This window comes from Natator depressus, chromosome 1, assembly GCF_965152275.1.
Source record: "Natator depressus isolate rNatDep1 chromosome 1, rNatDep2.hap1, whole genome shotgun sequence".
NCBI classification, from domain to species: Eukaryota; Metazoa; Chordata; order Testudines; family Cheloniidae; genus Natator; species Natator depressus.
The window spans coordinates 146760181-146774520 of NC_134234.1; the positions used below are offsets into that span (position 1 = coordinate 146760181).

Below are 14340 nucleotides of genomic sequence, written 5' to 3' on the forward strand. Positions count from 1 at the left end.
TCTTTATTCATTCTGTGTTCCAAAACTGACAGATATTGCAAGAAGGGCATACTGCTGTCCTGGGGATTATTACTGCACAGAATGAGGCTGATATTGCCAGTTCTCCAAAAGTCAGAAGAGGAGCCAAGTTAGCAGTCCGTGAAGAGATAATGAGAGGGTGGGCGGAAGGAAGGATATCCCCACTCACCACAAGAGAAGAACAAAAGATTGATTGAATGAATGAATGAAATGAATAAATACAGCACAGGGTTTGGAAAAATGGGTGGAAGGGAGGGAGATTGGGGAGTGTTAAAGGGTATCTTGATGGGGAAAAGGGGTTGGCCCTCAAGAATAAACTTCCATTCAACACAGCGCAAATCTAAATTCGAACATCTTTTCCCAGCTTTATGGAAGCTTTTCCTCACTTTCTAACAAATGCGTTGGGTGGGCTACAAGTCACTTTCAAAGTTACAGGAATGTCATGACAGCTGCTTGCAGCACTTCAAGTTCTCTGGGCACCAGTATTACACATTTCCACACGGCTATATGTGAATCAGTCACTTGAAAAGGCAACAGTGGGTATGCATATTGCTTATCCATCATGCCCAACACAATCAAAGGGAAAACTAAACACACCGTCTTCCTCTGATAACTACAGAAGAGAAGGAATACAAAGATAACAACAGTATCCGCCTCTGAAGAGAAATCTCTCCCACTCAGTAGCAGCACAGTTTCTTCTCACGAACCAGTCATATTGCAATAGGTTGGTTTGTTTGCTCAATTAACAGAGTAAATATTTCACTGATAAGTTTTTGCTCACAATGAGATTATTGTACATTACCTGCACAATTATTCAAATAAAGTAAATAGCGAGACCTGGTTTAGATAGCCAGTTCAAAATACAGTAACCTTGAACAGATTTGTTACTTTGTGCCTGGAATGCATTATTCTGCAAGGACATTGCATGATCCTGGAAGCACAATTTGAGGGTACAGAGAGGACTGAAAATTCAATTTCGAGGAATCTTCGTAGCAAGGAATGCAAAACTGGTTTCTCTAGTCAAACATTTCAAAAAGTGAATTTTGTTCTGGGAGAAAAGGCAAGGTAACTATTAGGACAAGTAAACAGTATGACTGAGTAACTTGAGTAAAGTGTTGTTGTAGTCTTGTAGGTCCCAGTATATTAGGGAGACGAGGCTGGTGAATGGACTCTTAGTTTAGCATAAGTAGCCTATAGTCTATCTGTTCAATCTTGTATGTAGCTGTGACACTCTGAATACCTTTCCCAGATCTGAAGAAGAGCTTTGTGTAGCTTGAAAACTTGTCTCTCTCACCAACAGAAGTTGGTCCAAATAAAGATATTAACTTCACCCACCTTGTCTCTCTAATTTGAGTAAAGTAACTTTTCTATTAGGTTACTATGATTTTTTTTTAATCTTCAGATACAGTTTTCACAGTTGATAGTTTGTTAAACGTGAGACCCTCCAGTTTTAATCAGGAAGAGGAAGCTTGATAGATAAATACAAGAAGACTAAAAGTTGACTGCAACTGTAATACTTTTGAAACAATTTTTCCTCTTCACTTAAAATGAAAGTATTAGTATGACAGTCTCATTTTTTTTCATATCTTTTATCTACAGATTGATCAAGACCTTCTCTGGAAGTCTGGCATTGCACACTACCTCTTCATAAGTAAATCTCCAAAGCCCTACAATTGGCATGAGAAATTGATTTATTATTCATGGTTTAAGTATCATGAAGACAGAATAGTGTCCCATCCCTTCCCTCAGTAAGACAACCTGAAGACACTACTCCCTATATTGATAGAACTTGGAGCACTCCCACTTTTGTTCTTTCAGTGGTGATACAGCAGCTGGAGAATATATAGCTAGATCCCTAAGGAATAGGCTTGGATTCATACAGAAGTTAAGTAACTCAGAGAAGAAAATAAAGAGGGCAGGTAGATAGCTGTTCCCATTACGAAACACATATATAAACAGACTGCAAGTCACAAAATATGTTCTTTATTAAAATAAATGGAAAAGAAAACTTCACTATCACAGAAATGCCTCCTTGGTCTGAACATGTGGGTGAAGGTGGAAAGCTTTGATGGACCAGCAGGGATCCTTGTACAAGTGGGGATGGTGCCATCTCCATGTTCCCTTCTCCTTGGTCCCTCATGATGGGAGAGAACTTTTCTCTCCGGCAACAGAAATTGGTAGAACAGAACTAGCTGCTTGGAAAGGAGCAGAAGGAGCCTAATTAGCTTCCTGGAATAAATAGCCACACCCAGACCAAGCAACCAGAGGTGGCAAAGGGCAGCCATTTGCCTTTTGTGAGGGAGGCAAGGAATTTTTCCTTCACTGCCAAATTGGCCCAGTTAGTGTGGGTTTTTTTTTGCTGGAAAGTGGCTTGGTAAGGGATAGTGATCTGATTAGGTGTCTCTCTATATTTGTCGTAACTTTTACTGGGTCCAGTGCAGGGTTTTTGGATGAAGGGTGGGCAGATCCTTGATAAACCAGTAGGAGGGGTAGGGTAAGATCAGCAGGAGGGGTCTTACACTGTATGTAGAAGGGGTGGGCTGCAAAGTCTGGTGAAGAAAGGGGGACTGTATCCTAAACTCTCATAGGAGTTAGGGGGGTCTGGGATTTTAGTAATGGTGCTGATTACATTAGGCTAAGGTTGGTCTTCCCCTATGGTTATGCCCAGGACAGCTCCAGCCTCTTCCTGGGGGAGGGAGTTAATGTGGGCTAGACAGAAAATTGGAGGAATAGCGCTATACATCTGGTGGGCACACATACTTATTTATTTTTTTAACAATACACACTTAAACATGTGTTTATCTAGGTTATCCTTGAAAGGAGAACAAAATATATACAAACAAAAGTGCAGGACACTGCATGTGAGAGAAAGAGTGAGTGTATGTGTTGGGGGGTGGGGGGCTATGTGAGAGTGTGTGTGGTTGTGTGTGTGTGTGTGTAGGAGGGAATGTGTGAGGGAGACAGAGAGAGAGTGTGTGTGGTTGTGTGTGTGTGTGTGTAGGAGGGAATGTGTGAGGGAGACAGAGAGAGAGTGAGTGTGAGTGTTTTGGGGAGTAAGTGGGGGAGTGTGTGTGTGTGCGCATGTGTGTTGGGGGTGTATGTGGGATGGAGGACAGACAGAGAGAGAGAGAGTTGGTGGCAGTGTTGAGGGAGACTGTGTGTGCCCAAGTGAGAGTGTCAGCGCACTGTCTCTTTAAGCCGAGCACTCAGGAGTCTGAACGCTTGTTCAGTACAGCGGTAGTCACAGCTCTCAATCCGGAGCCAAAGGCACCAGCACAGGCAGGCTCCCTGCCCCCGCTCAGCAGAGTCCCACTCGGGCACATCCATGTCTAGCATCCGGTGAGCTCCCCTGGAGCTATGCCAGTCATGGATCAGCTTCCCAAAGAAGGGGAGACTGCCACAGGACCAGGAGCTGGGCAGCCGGAGAGCAGCAGCTGTTAGCCAGATGCCCAGCTCTGGAAGAGGTGGCTACAGGGGTTAAGGCAAATTTGGGGGTGGCTATAGCCCCCCAAGCCTCCCCCAGGGCTGCCCCTTTTATGCCTACCCATACTGTCGGTGCCAGTTAGCCACTGAGGGGATTTAAACCCCTAAGGATTAAGTTCAATATAGTTGAGGCCTCTGCCTGAACCTTAGTTTACTGCATAGTCTCTTTATTCCTGCTGTGCTTGAGTATGAATGAATTTCTAAGCATCTTGGGAAGGGGGGACACAATGAAAATGTATCACTGTTATAACTCATATACAGTTGCCTTCAAGAATCCTTTTCCAATGTATTTTCTTGTGCCATCAGGAAATATGGAACAAGTTGCTGCCTTTTGAGCAGAGAACACAAACATGATCAGGGAAGCCAAGTGCCATGTATCTTATATGATATCCGTGCATTTGGCAGCCCTCTAATTCATTCCAACGTTTCAGCTGGATTCTTGTCCATCTGCCTTAGCTGAAGGAAGATGACAGATGCAGGCAGTTCCCCTTTTTGGCCAATATAGGCCACAGTTGCACTTTATGAGCCGGCAGACAGGGGTCTCATCTCTCTGTTCCCTCTGCTGGATCCGAGCCCAACATCAGACCCAGCTCACTCACTCCCTCCTTACCCATCCTCCTTGCAGCCAGTTGCACACCAACACACATTCCCCAGTCCCAGCCTCTGCAGCCCAGGAAGTCAAACACCTTCTACCACCCAGCTGCCTTCTGCCCGGGCAGTCCCAGCACCCTCTATTACCCAGAAGCCTCCTGCCCCAACGTCCACCATCTACTTGCCATCCCAAAATGTCCAAGCTCCACAGCACCTTCTATTCCCCACCTTCCCTCACAGTGAGCCTGGAACAAATTCTCTCTCTGGCACCATCTACCCACTAGAAGTTCTCTGCTACCTAGGAAACCCCAGCAACCACTCGTCTCCCAGTAGCTCCAGCACCACCAATCCCCATTCACCTATTTCCTCAGCAACTCCAAGCAGAGACCTAGGCAGCTACCTTCCAGTTTCTTATTCGGACTCCTCTACTCATCTCCCCCTTGATAAGTTTGGTGAAGATCTATTAACTAGAAATGGCCACTGCTCAGAGCAGATTATTTTGGCCACACACATACATTTACGGTTATAGACATTCTATTTTCAAGTATGAACATTTGAAAAAAAAAAAAAAGTACAATAGCTGGAGCAGAACAAAACTTGGCAACTACGCATGATACTTTATTTAATTTTTTTCACACCCAGGGCTTCCTTTTCCACTCTTTCAAGTTTTATAGTCAATTCAACCAACACGATATGAATGCAAATATTTAGGGTAAGTGCAATATAACATCTGCAGCTGGCCCCTGTCAACTGACTCAAACTCACAGGGCTCAGGCTATGGAGCTGTAAAATCGCAGTGTACATACTCGGGCTGGAGCCCAGACTCCAGACCCGAACGTCTACACTGCAATTTTATAGCCCACAGACCAAGCCCCATATCAGCTGACAGAGGCCAGCTGCGGGTGTTTTATTGCACTGTAGACATATCCTTAAAGTACTTTAATTATACATGTCACAATGTGCTCCAGCTATAATGAAATAAGAACCAACCATTGTTATGGTTATATGCATAAGGGACCTGAGCGAAGTTGGAGAGTTTAACCTTTATGTTTAGAATTCCCCAAATTCTGATTGCTCAGTTTATGAACCATAAAGTTGTATTAACCGTAAGTATCAGCATACAAACAGTATCAAATTCCAATACCGATTGGAAACTAAAAGAAACACAAATCTAGACCAAACTATATTAGAAAAAACTGCTTCACATCAGTGCTAATATCAATGGATTTAAACAAAATGAAAAGTCTGAGAAAGGAAATGATTACCCATCCTCTACTGATCAGTTATGACAGAGGTCAGAAAACCCTCAAGGAGCAATATTTCCAAAGTTCAGCATAACAGGTTGATTTGAGACTTGAAAGGTGGATTCTGTAGCTCAGCAAATAGGTTTGTTTGGCTGCCCATGATACAATCAGAGCGGATACAGTAGAAGATAAAAATTAGAGAATATATTAATTTATTAGTGAAGAGGTTTTCTCCTGTTTTCTTGTTTGCAAAATAACTTAGTCTATTTCAGATCATTCCATTAAAAACTAGGTGGAGTAAATGAAGTTTCCCTTACTCTCCCACGCTTTTATAGCAATGGAGCAAATGCATTACAAATCAGAATTCAAGCTCTCACTTGGAGGTGAGAAAGAATCTAATAAGATATTCGGGGTTCATTCCCCATCCTGCTAAATACTCCTGCATAATCCCAATTAATATCAACAGTGATGGCATGGGGTGTATGTACCTCAGGCTGGCCAGGCAGCCAAGGGATTAATGCAGGAACTTTCAGCCAAGGCTTATTGGCAGCCTTACAGCAGCTGGGAGAATAAAACATCTGAGAAGCAGAGGGGCGGGGCTGCTGCCAGAGGAGCAAGCAGACTGGAAATGGAAACACGGGCCAGCAAGCAGAGAAGGCATGACCAGATCTAAAGGCTAGAGAAGCCGACAGAAACCAAGGTAGGTAGGAAGGAGCTCAGGGTACACCAGGAGTTGTTGTTGAGGACAGATTCCCCCTGTCTGGTTTAAGGGCCCTGATCTGTAACCAAATGGAGTGGGGAGCCTGGGTTCCCCTACCAATCCCTCAGGCTTAAAAACTAAAGGGTTTTCCAAATCCTGAAAGTACCAGATCCCACAGGAATAAGGGGAAGAGCCCACACACCTCAGCAAGACTAACCCACTTCATAGCCCAGAATTGGACTACCATGCAGACTCAGGCAAAAGGAGCTGACGGACCATCCTGCCAGATCAAGTAAACTCTGTGCAATGCTCTGTCTGACCAAAGGGGGTGCTGTTGCATGAGCACACTGGCTCACAAGTGGCTACACGTGCAAAACCCTCATGTTACAAGTTTCTTGAAGTCATTTGACATGACCTCCCAAATTACTATCAGTCAAGTCTCCTTAGAGTTCAGCTCCCAAATAAAACACAGATGCACACTGTAGACTGGCAAGTTAAAATTAATTTTCCTTTCATGGCAAAGGCAGACTAGTTTCCCATGTTTTTCTTTTACTGTCTCTCACACTTAGTACAACACATTCAACTTCTTTTCATTGATTTCCCCCCCCCCCACCAAAGTTTTGCATTTACTTTAAAGTAAGGTTGATCCACTCAATAAAGAACAATTAAAGATATGTTTTTATAATCCCATGATTTTACCTTCGCAGAGCACCAAAGTAACCAGTGCAATCTAGTCCTCATTATAATAGCTACGGTCCAATTGGATAATAAAGTCAGGCCACTACTTCTATTCCGGAAATATTTCTAGTTTTCATTTACGCAACTCTGGTATTTTTCAAAATGAGAATGATAAATAAGCACTCTGGGATGGCATTAGAAAGTGACACAGAGCTGTTACTACCTGTAATTTTTTTTTACTAGCTATCCTACATTTCTACTCATGTCAGACAGTGAAAAGAAACCACAGTAGCAGGTGTCAAGATTTTCACCTTACTTCTTGATTTCAAAAAACCTCTCTCAACCACTTGCTTATTTCACTGCTACCATTACAAACATACCCCACACTTTCATAAATACATTTTCCTTCAAACTAAACTACATGTTCCATGTAGACCTTAGTTCAAAAAATGAAACTTATTTTGTCAATGGAAATAATATTTAAACTATTTCCTGGCAACACCAGAGCAAGATTTTTATTTTATTTTTTATACCAACAGGATTTTAAAACATACTCTCTCTCTCTCACTCTATAGTTCTGAACAGATTTCTCAGCAAAATCATAAAGAATTTAGTAGGTTTTGTCAAAGAATTAGTAATAAGTATTCAGTCTCAGTCAAAGTAGATTGAACAACTTCCACATCAAAAAGAATCATTATGAACTGTGTCAGATGCCCAAATTTCACACTGCTCATGTTAAACGTATTTGCTTTATTGACGTTTTCCTACAAAGCTATTTATGGACATGAGTTCTCATTTTATGACATGCTCGGCAGAAAATATACTTGTGAAAGAATATTACACTTGACATTTAATTTTGAAACAACAGTTGGCTTCCCAGTGGGAGTTTTGCCTGAGTAAGAAGTGCTGAATAGGGCTCTTGAATATTAAATTCACCACAGATATTTTTCAAGGGAGGACACGAGTTTTGAAGTGTTAGGGCTACCCAAGCAATTCCCTTGTTTCTAAGGTAAAGTGCTGCTTGGTAACAATACAAGGAAGCATAGTAATATTATATCTTATTGTTTTCAAATATCCTATGCAATTAGGAAGCTAATTTTATTTTTAGGAAATTAGGTCAACTGCTAGAGTGCCAGTTGTTTAAGGTAAAAGAATGAAAAAGTGGGATGATTTATTATACATACCTCCTGTTGCAGCTCTTCCCATTGAGTACTGAATTTCTCCAGTTTCTCATTGATCAATTCATCCAAGACTCCACCATCAGTTAAAGTCTGTGCCAGCTCCCGAATCTGATTGCGGTTATCTTCTGGATGTCGCATTAAGCTTTCCAAAGACTAAAAAAAAAAAAAACAAACCCATAAAGATCATGATTTGTTCTCCTTTTTTTCAGACCAGCAGAAAAGTCTGAAGAGCACTCATCTCTCATTCACGTGTAAGAGAGAAACCCTCCATTTCAGACACAATTGAAGTGCAGACATCAGATCAAAGTATCAAACAATTTCATATTTATGCCACAAAGTACTCTTCACTATGCATTACTAAAATCATGCTTTTGCAACTAATGCCTCAAGTCTAGCATAGTACTTAACCTTAAAGTTGCTTAAATTTAAATATGAATAATGCCGACTTATTCTTGCATCCAAGTAGGACAATAGCTCATGCCAACATGCCCATACCTCTTGGTGAAAAAATGTCTATTGAAATAGAAAATCAAAATTATGTAAATAAAATCATAACATCCTCCCTGCAGCTGGCCTGGATCAGCTGACTCAAGGTTGTGGAGCTTTGGCTCCAGGGCTGAAAGATTGCTGTGTAGATCCCGTGAGGGTGGAGGGTCCTAAAGCTAGGGCTCCAGCCTGAGCCCAAAATGATTACACAGCACTTTTTAGCCCCACTGCCCAAACCCCGTGAGCTCAAGTTAACTGACCTGGACCAGCCATGGCTATGCGGCAGGGCTTTTATCCTCATGTAGACAAACCGAAACATAATTCATAGCTAGCTCATTGCCTTCATACATAATGAATAAAGACTGAAAGGACCAGACCCTATGGATAAAATACAGACCCCACTAAAATCATTGATGGTTTTGCCATTGACTTCAGTGGGGCCAGGATTTCTAAGAGTTTATGTTTTATCCTCAACAACATACATGAGAAATCAGTATTTTCACATGGGATTACTCTATTCCATTGACATGGTAGTTATCAGCATAAAACATGCACACATATTAAAATCAAATTATGATTTGTTGAATCAAGTAGCACTTTGTGATTTTCAAATAGTCTGTTATCTTCCCAAATAGTTATGCAGATTTATGGTTTCTTTCATATGTAATGGAAGGTTTTTCAAAATGGTGTTGGTGTAATGCAATATGTGCCTTGATATTTTATATCAGTTACGCCAGCACTTACATCTAATGCCTCTGAGATCTCTTCTGCACCTCCTTGGATATTTTCAGTTGCCCTGAGTTTCAGCTCCATCTCATTCAACCATTTCTCTTCTGCATCCAAGTAGGACAATAGCTCACGCCAACATGACCATACCTCCTGGTGAAAAAAATGTACATTTAGATAGAAAACCAAAATTACTAAAAAAAATCATAGCTACTTCTTCCTGGCATTAATCCCACCACATAAGGTCTGCCCTCTGAGTCGTCTCCCTCCGAAGTTTTCTGTTGAATCCTATACCCTCTATAATACCACATGCTATATTCTTTCTCCAACCTGAACGAGCAGATCTCAAAATTATTTTTGCACATTTACAGAACCACATTGATATCAATGGGCTCATCACAAGTTTTCCATTTTGTACCTAAATAGTTTCACGCTTCTTTAAAAAACAAACTGATCACGTCATTGTAGATAAAAGCAAAGTCAATCAGACATTTTTCAATCAATACATTCAAAGCACAGTTTTTCCAGAGTTTATTGGCATCTACGAGAGTTTCATGCATGTCTGGAGCGCTTTCAAGTGCCTGGTGCCTTCAACAGAAGGCCAACACAGTAGCAGGTAAGGAGAGTCTAGTGAAAAAAAAGTTGATTTTCATAGAATCCTCACAGTTACTCTGATTTTGAAAATATCTATATTTTATTTAATCAATATATATTTGTTTCCAATTTTCTTCTAAGCCTTTAAGATGTAAATTTTATTTAAAGATTTATTCTAGAAAAAGTTATATGGGTTAGCAATTTTCTTAAATCCCTTACTGAAAACAAATAATAATAATATGATGTTTCAGAGAAACAACATTTTCATCAGTTTCAACTGAACTATATTTTAGACACAACTTGATTCTCAGCCACATTGAATGCAATTGTTGAGGATTGCCTAGATGCTAGAATTTAAAACTGACTGCTAAAACATAAAATCCCCAACTTAATTATGTTATTTTCAGATAATTTAAAAATCTGCTATTTTAATATCATCTTCAGCTATCTACCTAAACAAAGGCACTGTAAGTAAAACATTCTGAAACTCCATAAACCTTACTATCCTTTCCAAGTTTAAAATCTCTGTGGTAGGTTACTCTCCACTGTGTTTAGCCAGACATTGCGGAATATATAACTGTGCTCCATCAGGATAACTATTGTGATTCTGTGGTTAACTATGTTTACATCAACTTAATACGAGCACAGTTTATTTAGCATGACAGTAGTAATGGGGACAAAGATAAGAGTTTATCATCTGCTAATCCATCTGAGTAGTTATAATATTAAAGACCAACAAAACAGCTGACCTCCAGAGTTTTGCACTTTCCATTTAGCCTGCTGCAGAGCCGCTGGTAGTTTGTAATTAATATGTCAAGTTCCTTTTCTAAGGCCTCATGAGCTGCAGGTGGAGCTCTTGCTATAAAATTATTCACAGAGTCTGTGAGTAGCTTCACCTTCACCTCTTTCTGTGTGGCCTCCTCTTTTGCTCTCTGTAAAACAGAAATAAATGATGGTCATGACTTTGGTCATGACTTGTGGAGAAGAAAGCAGAGTTCAAATAACTGCGTCAAGATTCTACATAGGTTGAAAGAAAGAAGAATCAAGGATGTAATTCCCAACCATCCTGATATCATCTTTGATAGTGCAATGAAAATGTATTCATCTTGTTTTCATTTTGGAGGCAACATACAAGTTTATCATGAATAACAAATAAATGTGTTACACAATATAGAACTACTGAATCTTTTGGAGCAGTGAGAAAACAAAATTTCAATAATATACTTGCTGAGAAAATGCTTCAGGCATCAATGCCGCAATACTTCAAATTACAGATTAAAACATATTTTGTGTTACTTCCAAATAAATTCAATTAACCATCTTTAACAGTGCACAGTCAGCTGGGGAGATTTAAAACAAAATCAATTTTCTTTCTAGGACTCCAGTGATGTCACAGCTGATTTTCAAATTTAAGCTTCAGCGTGAGCATTCTTTGGATTGTCCCATCCATCCGCAGAATCAGCTGAGGAGGTAGGGAGAGAATCCCTCATGCAATAGCACTGCCTGGAGTAACAGCGAAGCATGGAAGGCTTGAGGTGTGAACATGGCTTGGTTTTGGAGGAAGATGCAGTAAGAAGTGAGCAGCGATCCCAGTGAGAAAGGTCAAAGAAAAGTAAATGTTAGGCAATCACAGAGGACCACAGTTTAATAGGAAATTTTAAAAATAATTAAACCACATTTAACCACCAGGCTGCTCTCATTGTTAGCCTACATAATCACAACAACTAATTACTTTTACCCTCATCTGTGCTCTCTTTCTCTCCTACTGTTTGTTACTCTCATTAGTTATGAGTTGACTTTCATTAGATTGAAGCTCCTTAGTGCAGGTAAAGTCTCTCCTTAGGGGCTTATAAAATACCCAGCAGAACGGGGTCCTGATTGTGACTGGTACTTTTAGACATTACTGTGCCATTGCTAAAAATACTAAGGTAATGTTTATTTACATTGTACCATTAATGTGCTGGGTCCTTTACAGATATGTAAGACAACAGTTCCCTGCCCCAAAATGTCTCCAGATTGAGGCACTGATCCTGCAAAGACTTAAGCATGTGCTTAATAGTAAGCGTGTGATAAGTCTCAGTGGAGTCTTGAAACTACTCACATGTTCAAAGCTAAACACCCGCATAATTCTTTTCAGGACTGGGACCTATGGGCTCAGTTGTACCCCATTGGAATAGTATAGATCTGCACCACCTCAGTGGGAGGTTCAAGAGGAACTCCTCCTGGAGCGTCTCAGCACAAAAGGAGGAACGTATCTCCTACAACATCCTTTCAGGAGGTTTTGGATGCTTCCCCCAATGCTCTGGGCCCCCTCCATGTGCCAATGGATAGGGCAGGTGGGAATATACCTTTCCTTCCTACCTGCCTCTCCTTTGAGGCATGTTAGGCTGGGGAATATCTTTTTGCCCAGTAATGTAGAAGTACTGTCAGGGTAAGTACAAGTCTTGTTCGTTAGAATTTGTATTCACGATATGATCAAAGCCAGGGAGGGAATGGCAATTATTCAAGTCTGTTTATATCTAGTCAAAAATTGCATGTTTTGTGTGCGCAGACTTCAGTAATGGTATTTTATTCTCTTATATTTGTATGAAGTATTATGCTAGGCCAAAAACTGTGTCTGCATTTCACTGGGAAACTGACCCATTAGGAAATTTTACATAATTTTTCTTACTACACCTGTTTCAATGGATAGTATATCGTTAAAGTGCCATGAACTATTGTAATATAGATATTTCCACACATTAATTATGCCCCAATAGCATATGCTGACTTTTAATATTGGGTTACATTTCATTCACAGCAAACCACTGTTGTCCCATTTTGATTTCTTTAGGAATTTACATGGTTTCTTTTCGATCAGCTGGTAAAGAAAAACTCTTCTGCTGCAGGGGTACATGCTTCCAAACTTCCATAAAACCCTCTGCATAACAAAGAGATTTTTTTTTTAAGGCCAGAGAGACCATTATGATTATCTCTTGCATAACCCACACCGTAAATTCCTGCATCAAGCCCATGTCTTGCAGTTGATCTAGAGTATCCACTAATAAATCATAAATGCACAACACCTGCATTCAATTCCTAAATGATAGTCTCTCTCGATTTAATGTAATAGTTAAACAATCAAACCAATTTCACCCTGATTTATCAAGTAATTATCTAGTGGTTAACTACTGCTAACAACTGATTCTTTGGAAATTATTGCTTAATTAAATTAATGCTCAGACTGCAAAGAATCTAAAATCCAATAAAGCAATGGGAAAAAACCAAACATACCCAAACCCTGTAGCAACAGAGTACTGTGAAGATTTAAATATCTTTCAACAGACTCTAAATTGAAACAAATTACTTTAAGCCACCTATCACTTCAAATTTCAGATTTTCAAACTAGATATAAAAAGCAACTCTTTTAAATGAGCAAACAGATTGTGTGCAGCGATGGCTTCAAAGAAGAGCTTCAGACATAAATTAAACAATTCAGTCTGCCTTTTACCTTCAGTTCCTCAACCGCTTTCTGTAATTCATCTGGTGTTTTATACTCAAAATCCCTCTCCAGGTATTCTTCTTCAGCTTGTGTTATCCATTCATGCATCTCAGACAAATCCTTTCGAAGACTAACAGTCTTATCCAAACCACCTTTTAGTGCTGCCTTCTTAGCATAGGCCTTTAAGAAAGAAGCATGAAATGGTATTTGATATAAGATTCTACTGCACAAAAATAAAGGTCATCATCATTGTAAAAAGTAAAAACTACAGATGCTAACACTGAATCAAATAAATATTGATTTTTTTTTAAAAAAGTTGAAGCCTAACAAGTATCTATTTTGAGTCACAAGGCACACAAAGTTGCATCTTGTTTAGCAGTAGCCCCAGAACAGATAACATTTCAAGTGGCCACATAAGATTTATAAAAGAGTACATGATTGCCCTCTGGCAATTCTCCCTTATCTACAAAGGTGTAGGTCACTCTGCATGCATATGTGGTAATCTTAGCTGATTTTCCTCACATTTTTTAAAAAAATGCCTGCAGTTTGAAATGCTTTTTATACGCACTTCTTGTATGTATTTAATAGCTATCATTGAAGTTACTATGTTAAGAATGCCCATTGGCAATGTATACTTTGATCATCATCAGCATAGTTGATAGAATATCATGCAAGCCATAAAAAATAAAATAAAAAACCCCAATCATCCACAAGTTTTATCATCAAGAATTTAGAGGCTTTTTCCCCCTGCAGAATTTTAACTGGAATTTCTGTAAGCAAGCAGTACATGAGATATTAAAGAAAGCAGATCTTTAAAACAAGTTCTACATACATCAATACTGCACAATAAAAACAAACAACTAAAAGCTCCAAGGCAGGTTAGTGAAAGGGACCTCTTTGAGAAAGGGCTGTGGAACTGGGCCAAGTAAGTGCTTTCCAGATTTCAAAGAAGCACACTACAACAGCAGCAATTTTTTACAAACTTGTTAACCCAACAGATATAATTAAACTATTCTGCAACAGCAAAGCCACTTACAAAATCCATGCCTCAATTTCTCCCTCTATAAAATGGGGAGAAACATATATTCCTGCTTTTGTAAAGATTTTCGGCGGAAAAATCTCTAAACAGAGAGGGCAAAGTATTATTTTGTTAATCTG

General features: G+C 39.8%; 1 protein-coding gene across 6 annotated transcripts in view; it reads right to left on the reverse strand.

Moving 5' to 3' along the window:
• The window catches only part of DMD (dystrophin), a 1886383-nt gene that overhangs the window by 1154560 nt on the left and 717483 nt on the right, over positions 1-14340 (reverse strand). For all 6 annotated transcript variants that reach the window (XM_074968560.1, XM_074968534.1, XM_074968525.1 and 3 more), the window contains 4 exons: positions 13192-13362; positions 10451-10633; positions 9126-9260; positions 7899-8048 (listed from right to left, as the gene is read on the reverse strand). In XM_074968560.1, the coding sequence (XP_074824661.1) occupies positions 7899-8048; positions 9126-9260; positions 10451-10633; positions 13192-13362 (639 nt within the window). The remainder of the gene's footprint in view (positions 1-7898; positions 8049-9125; positions 9261-10450; positions 10634-13191; positions 13363-14340) is intronic.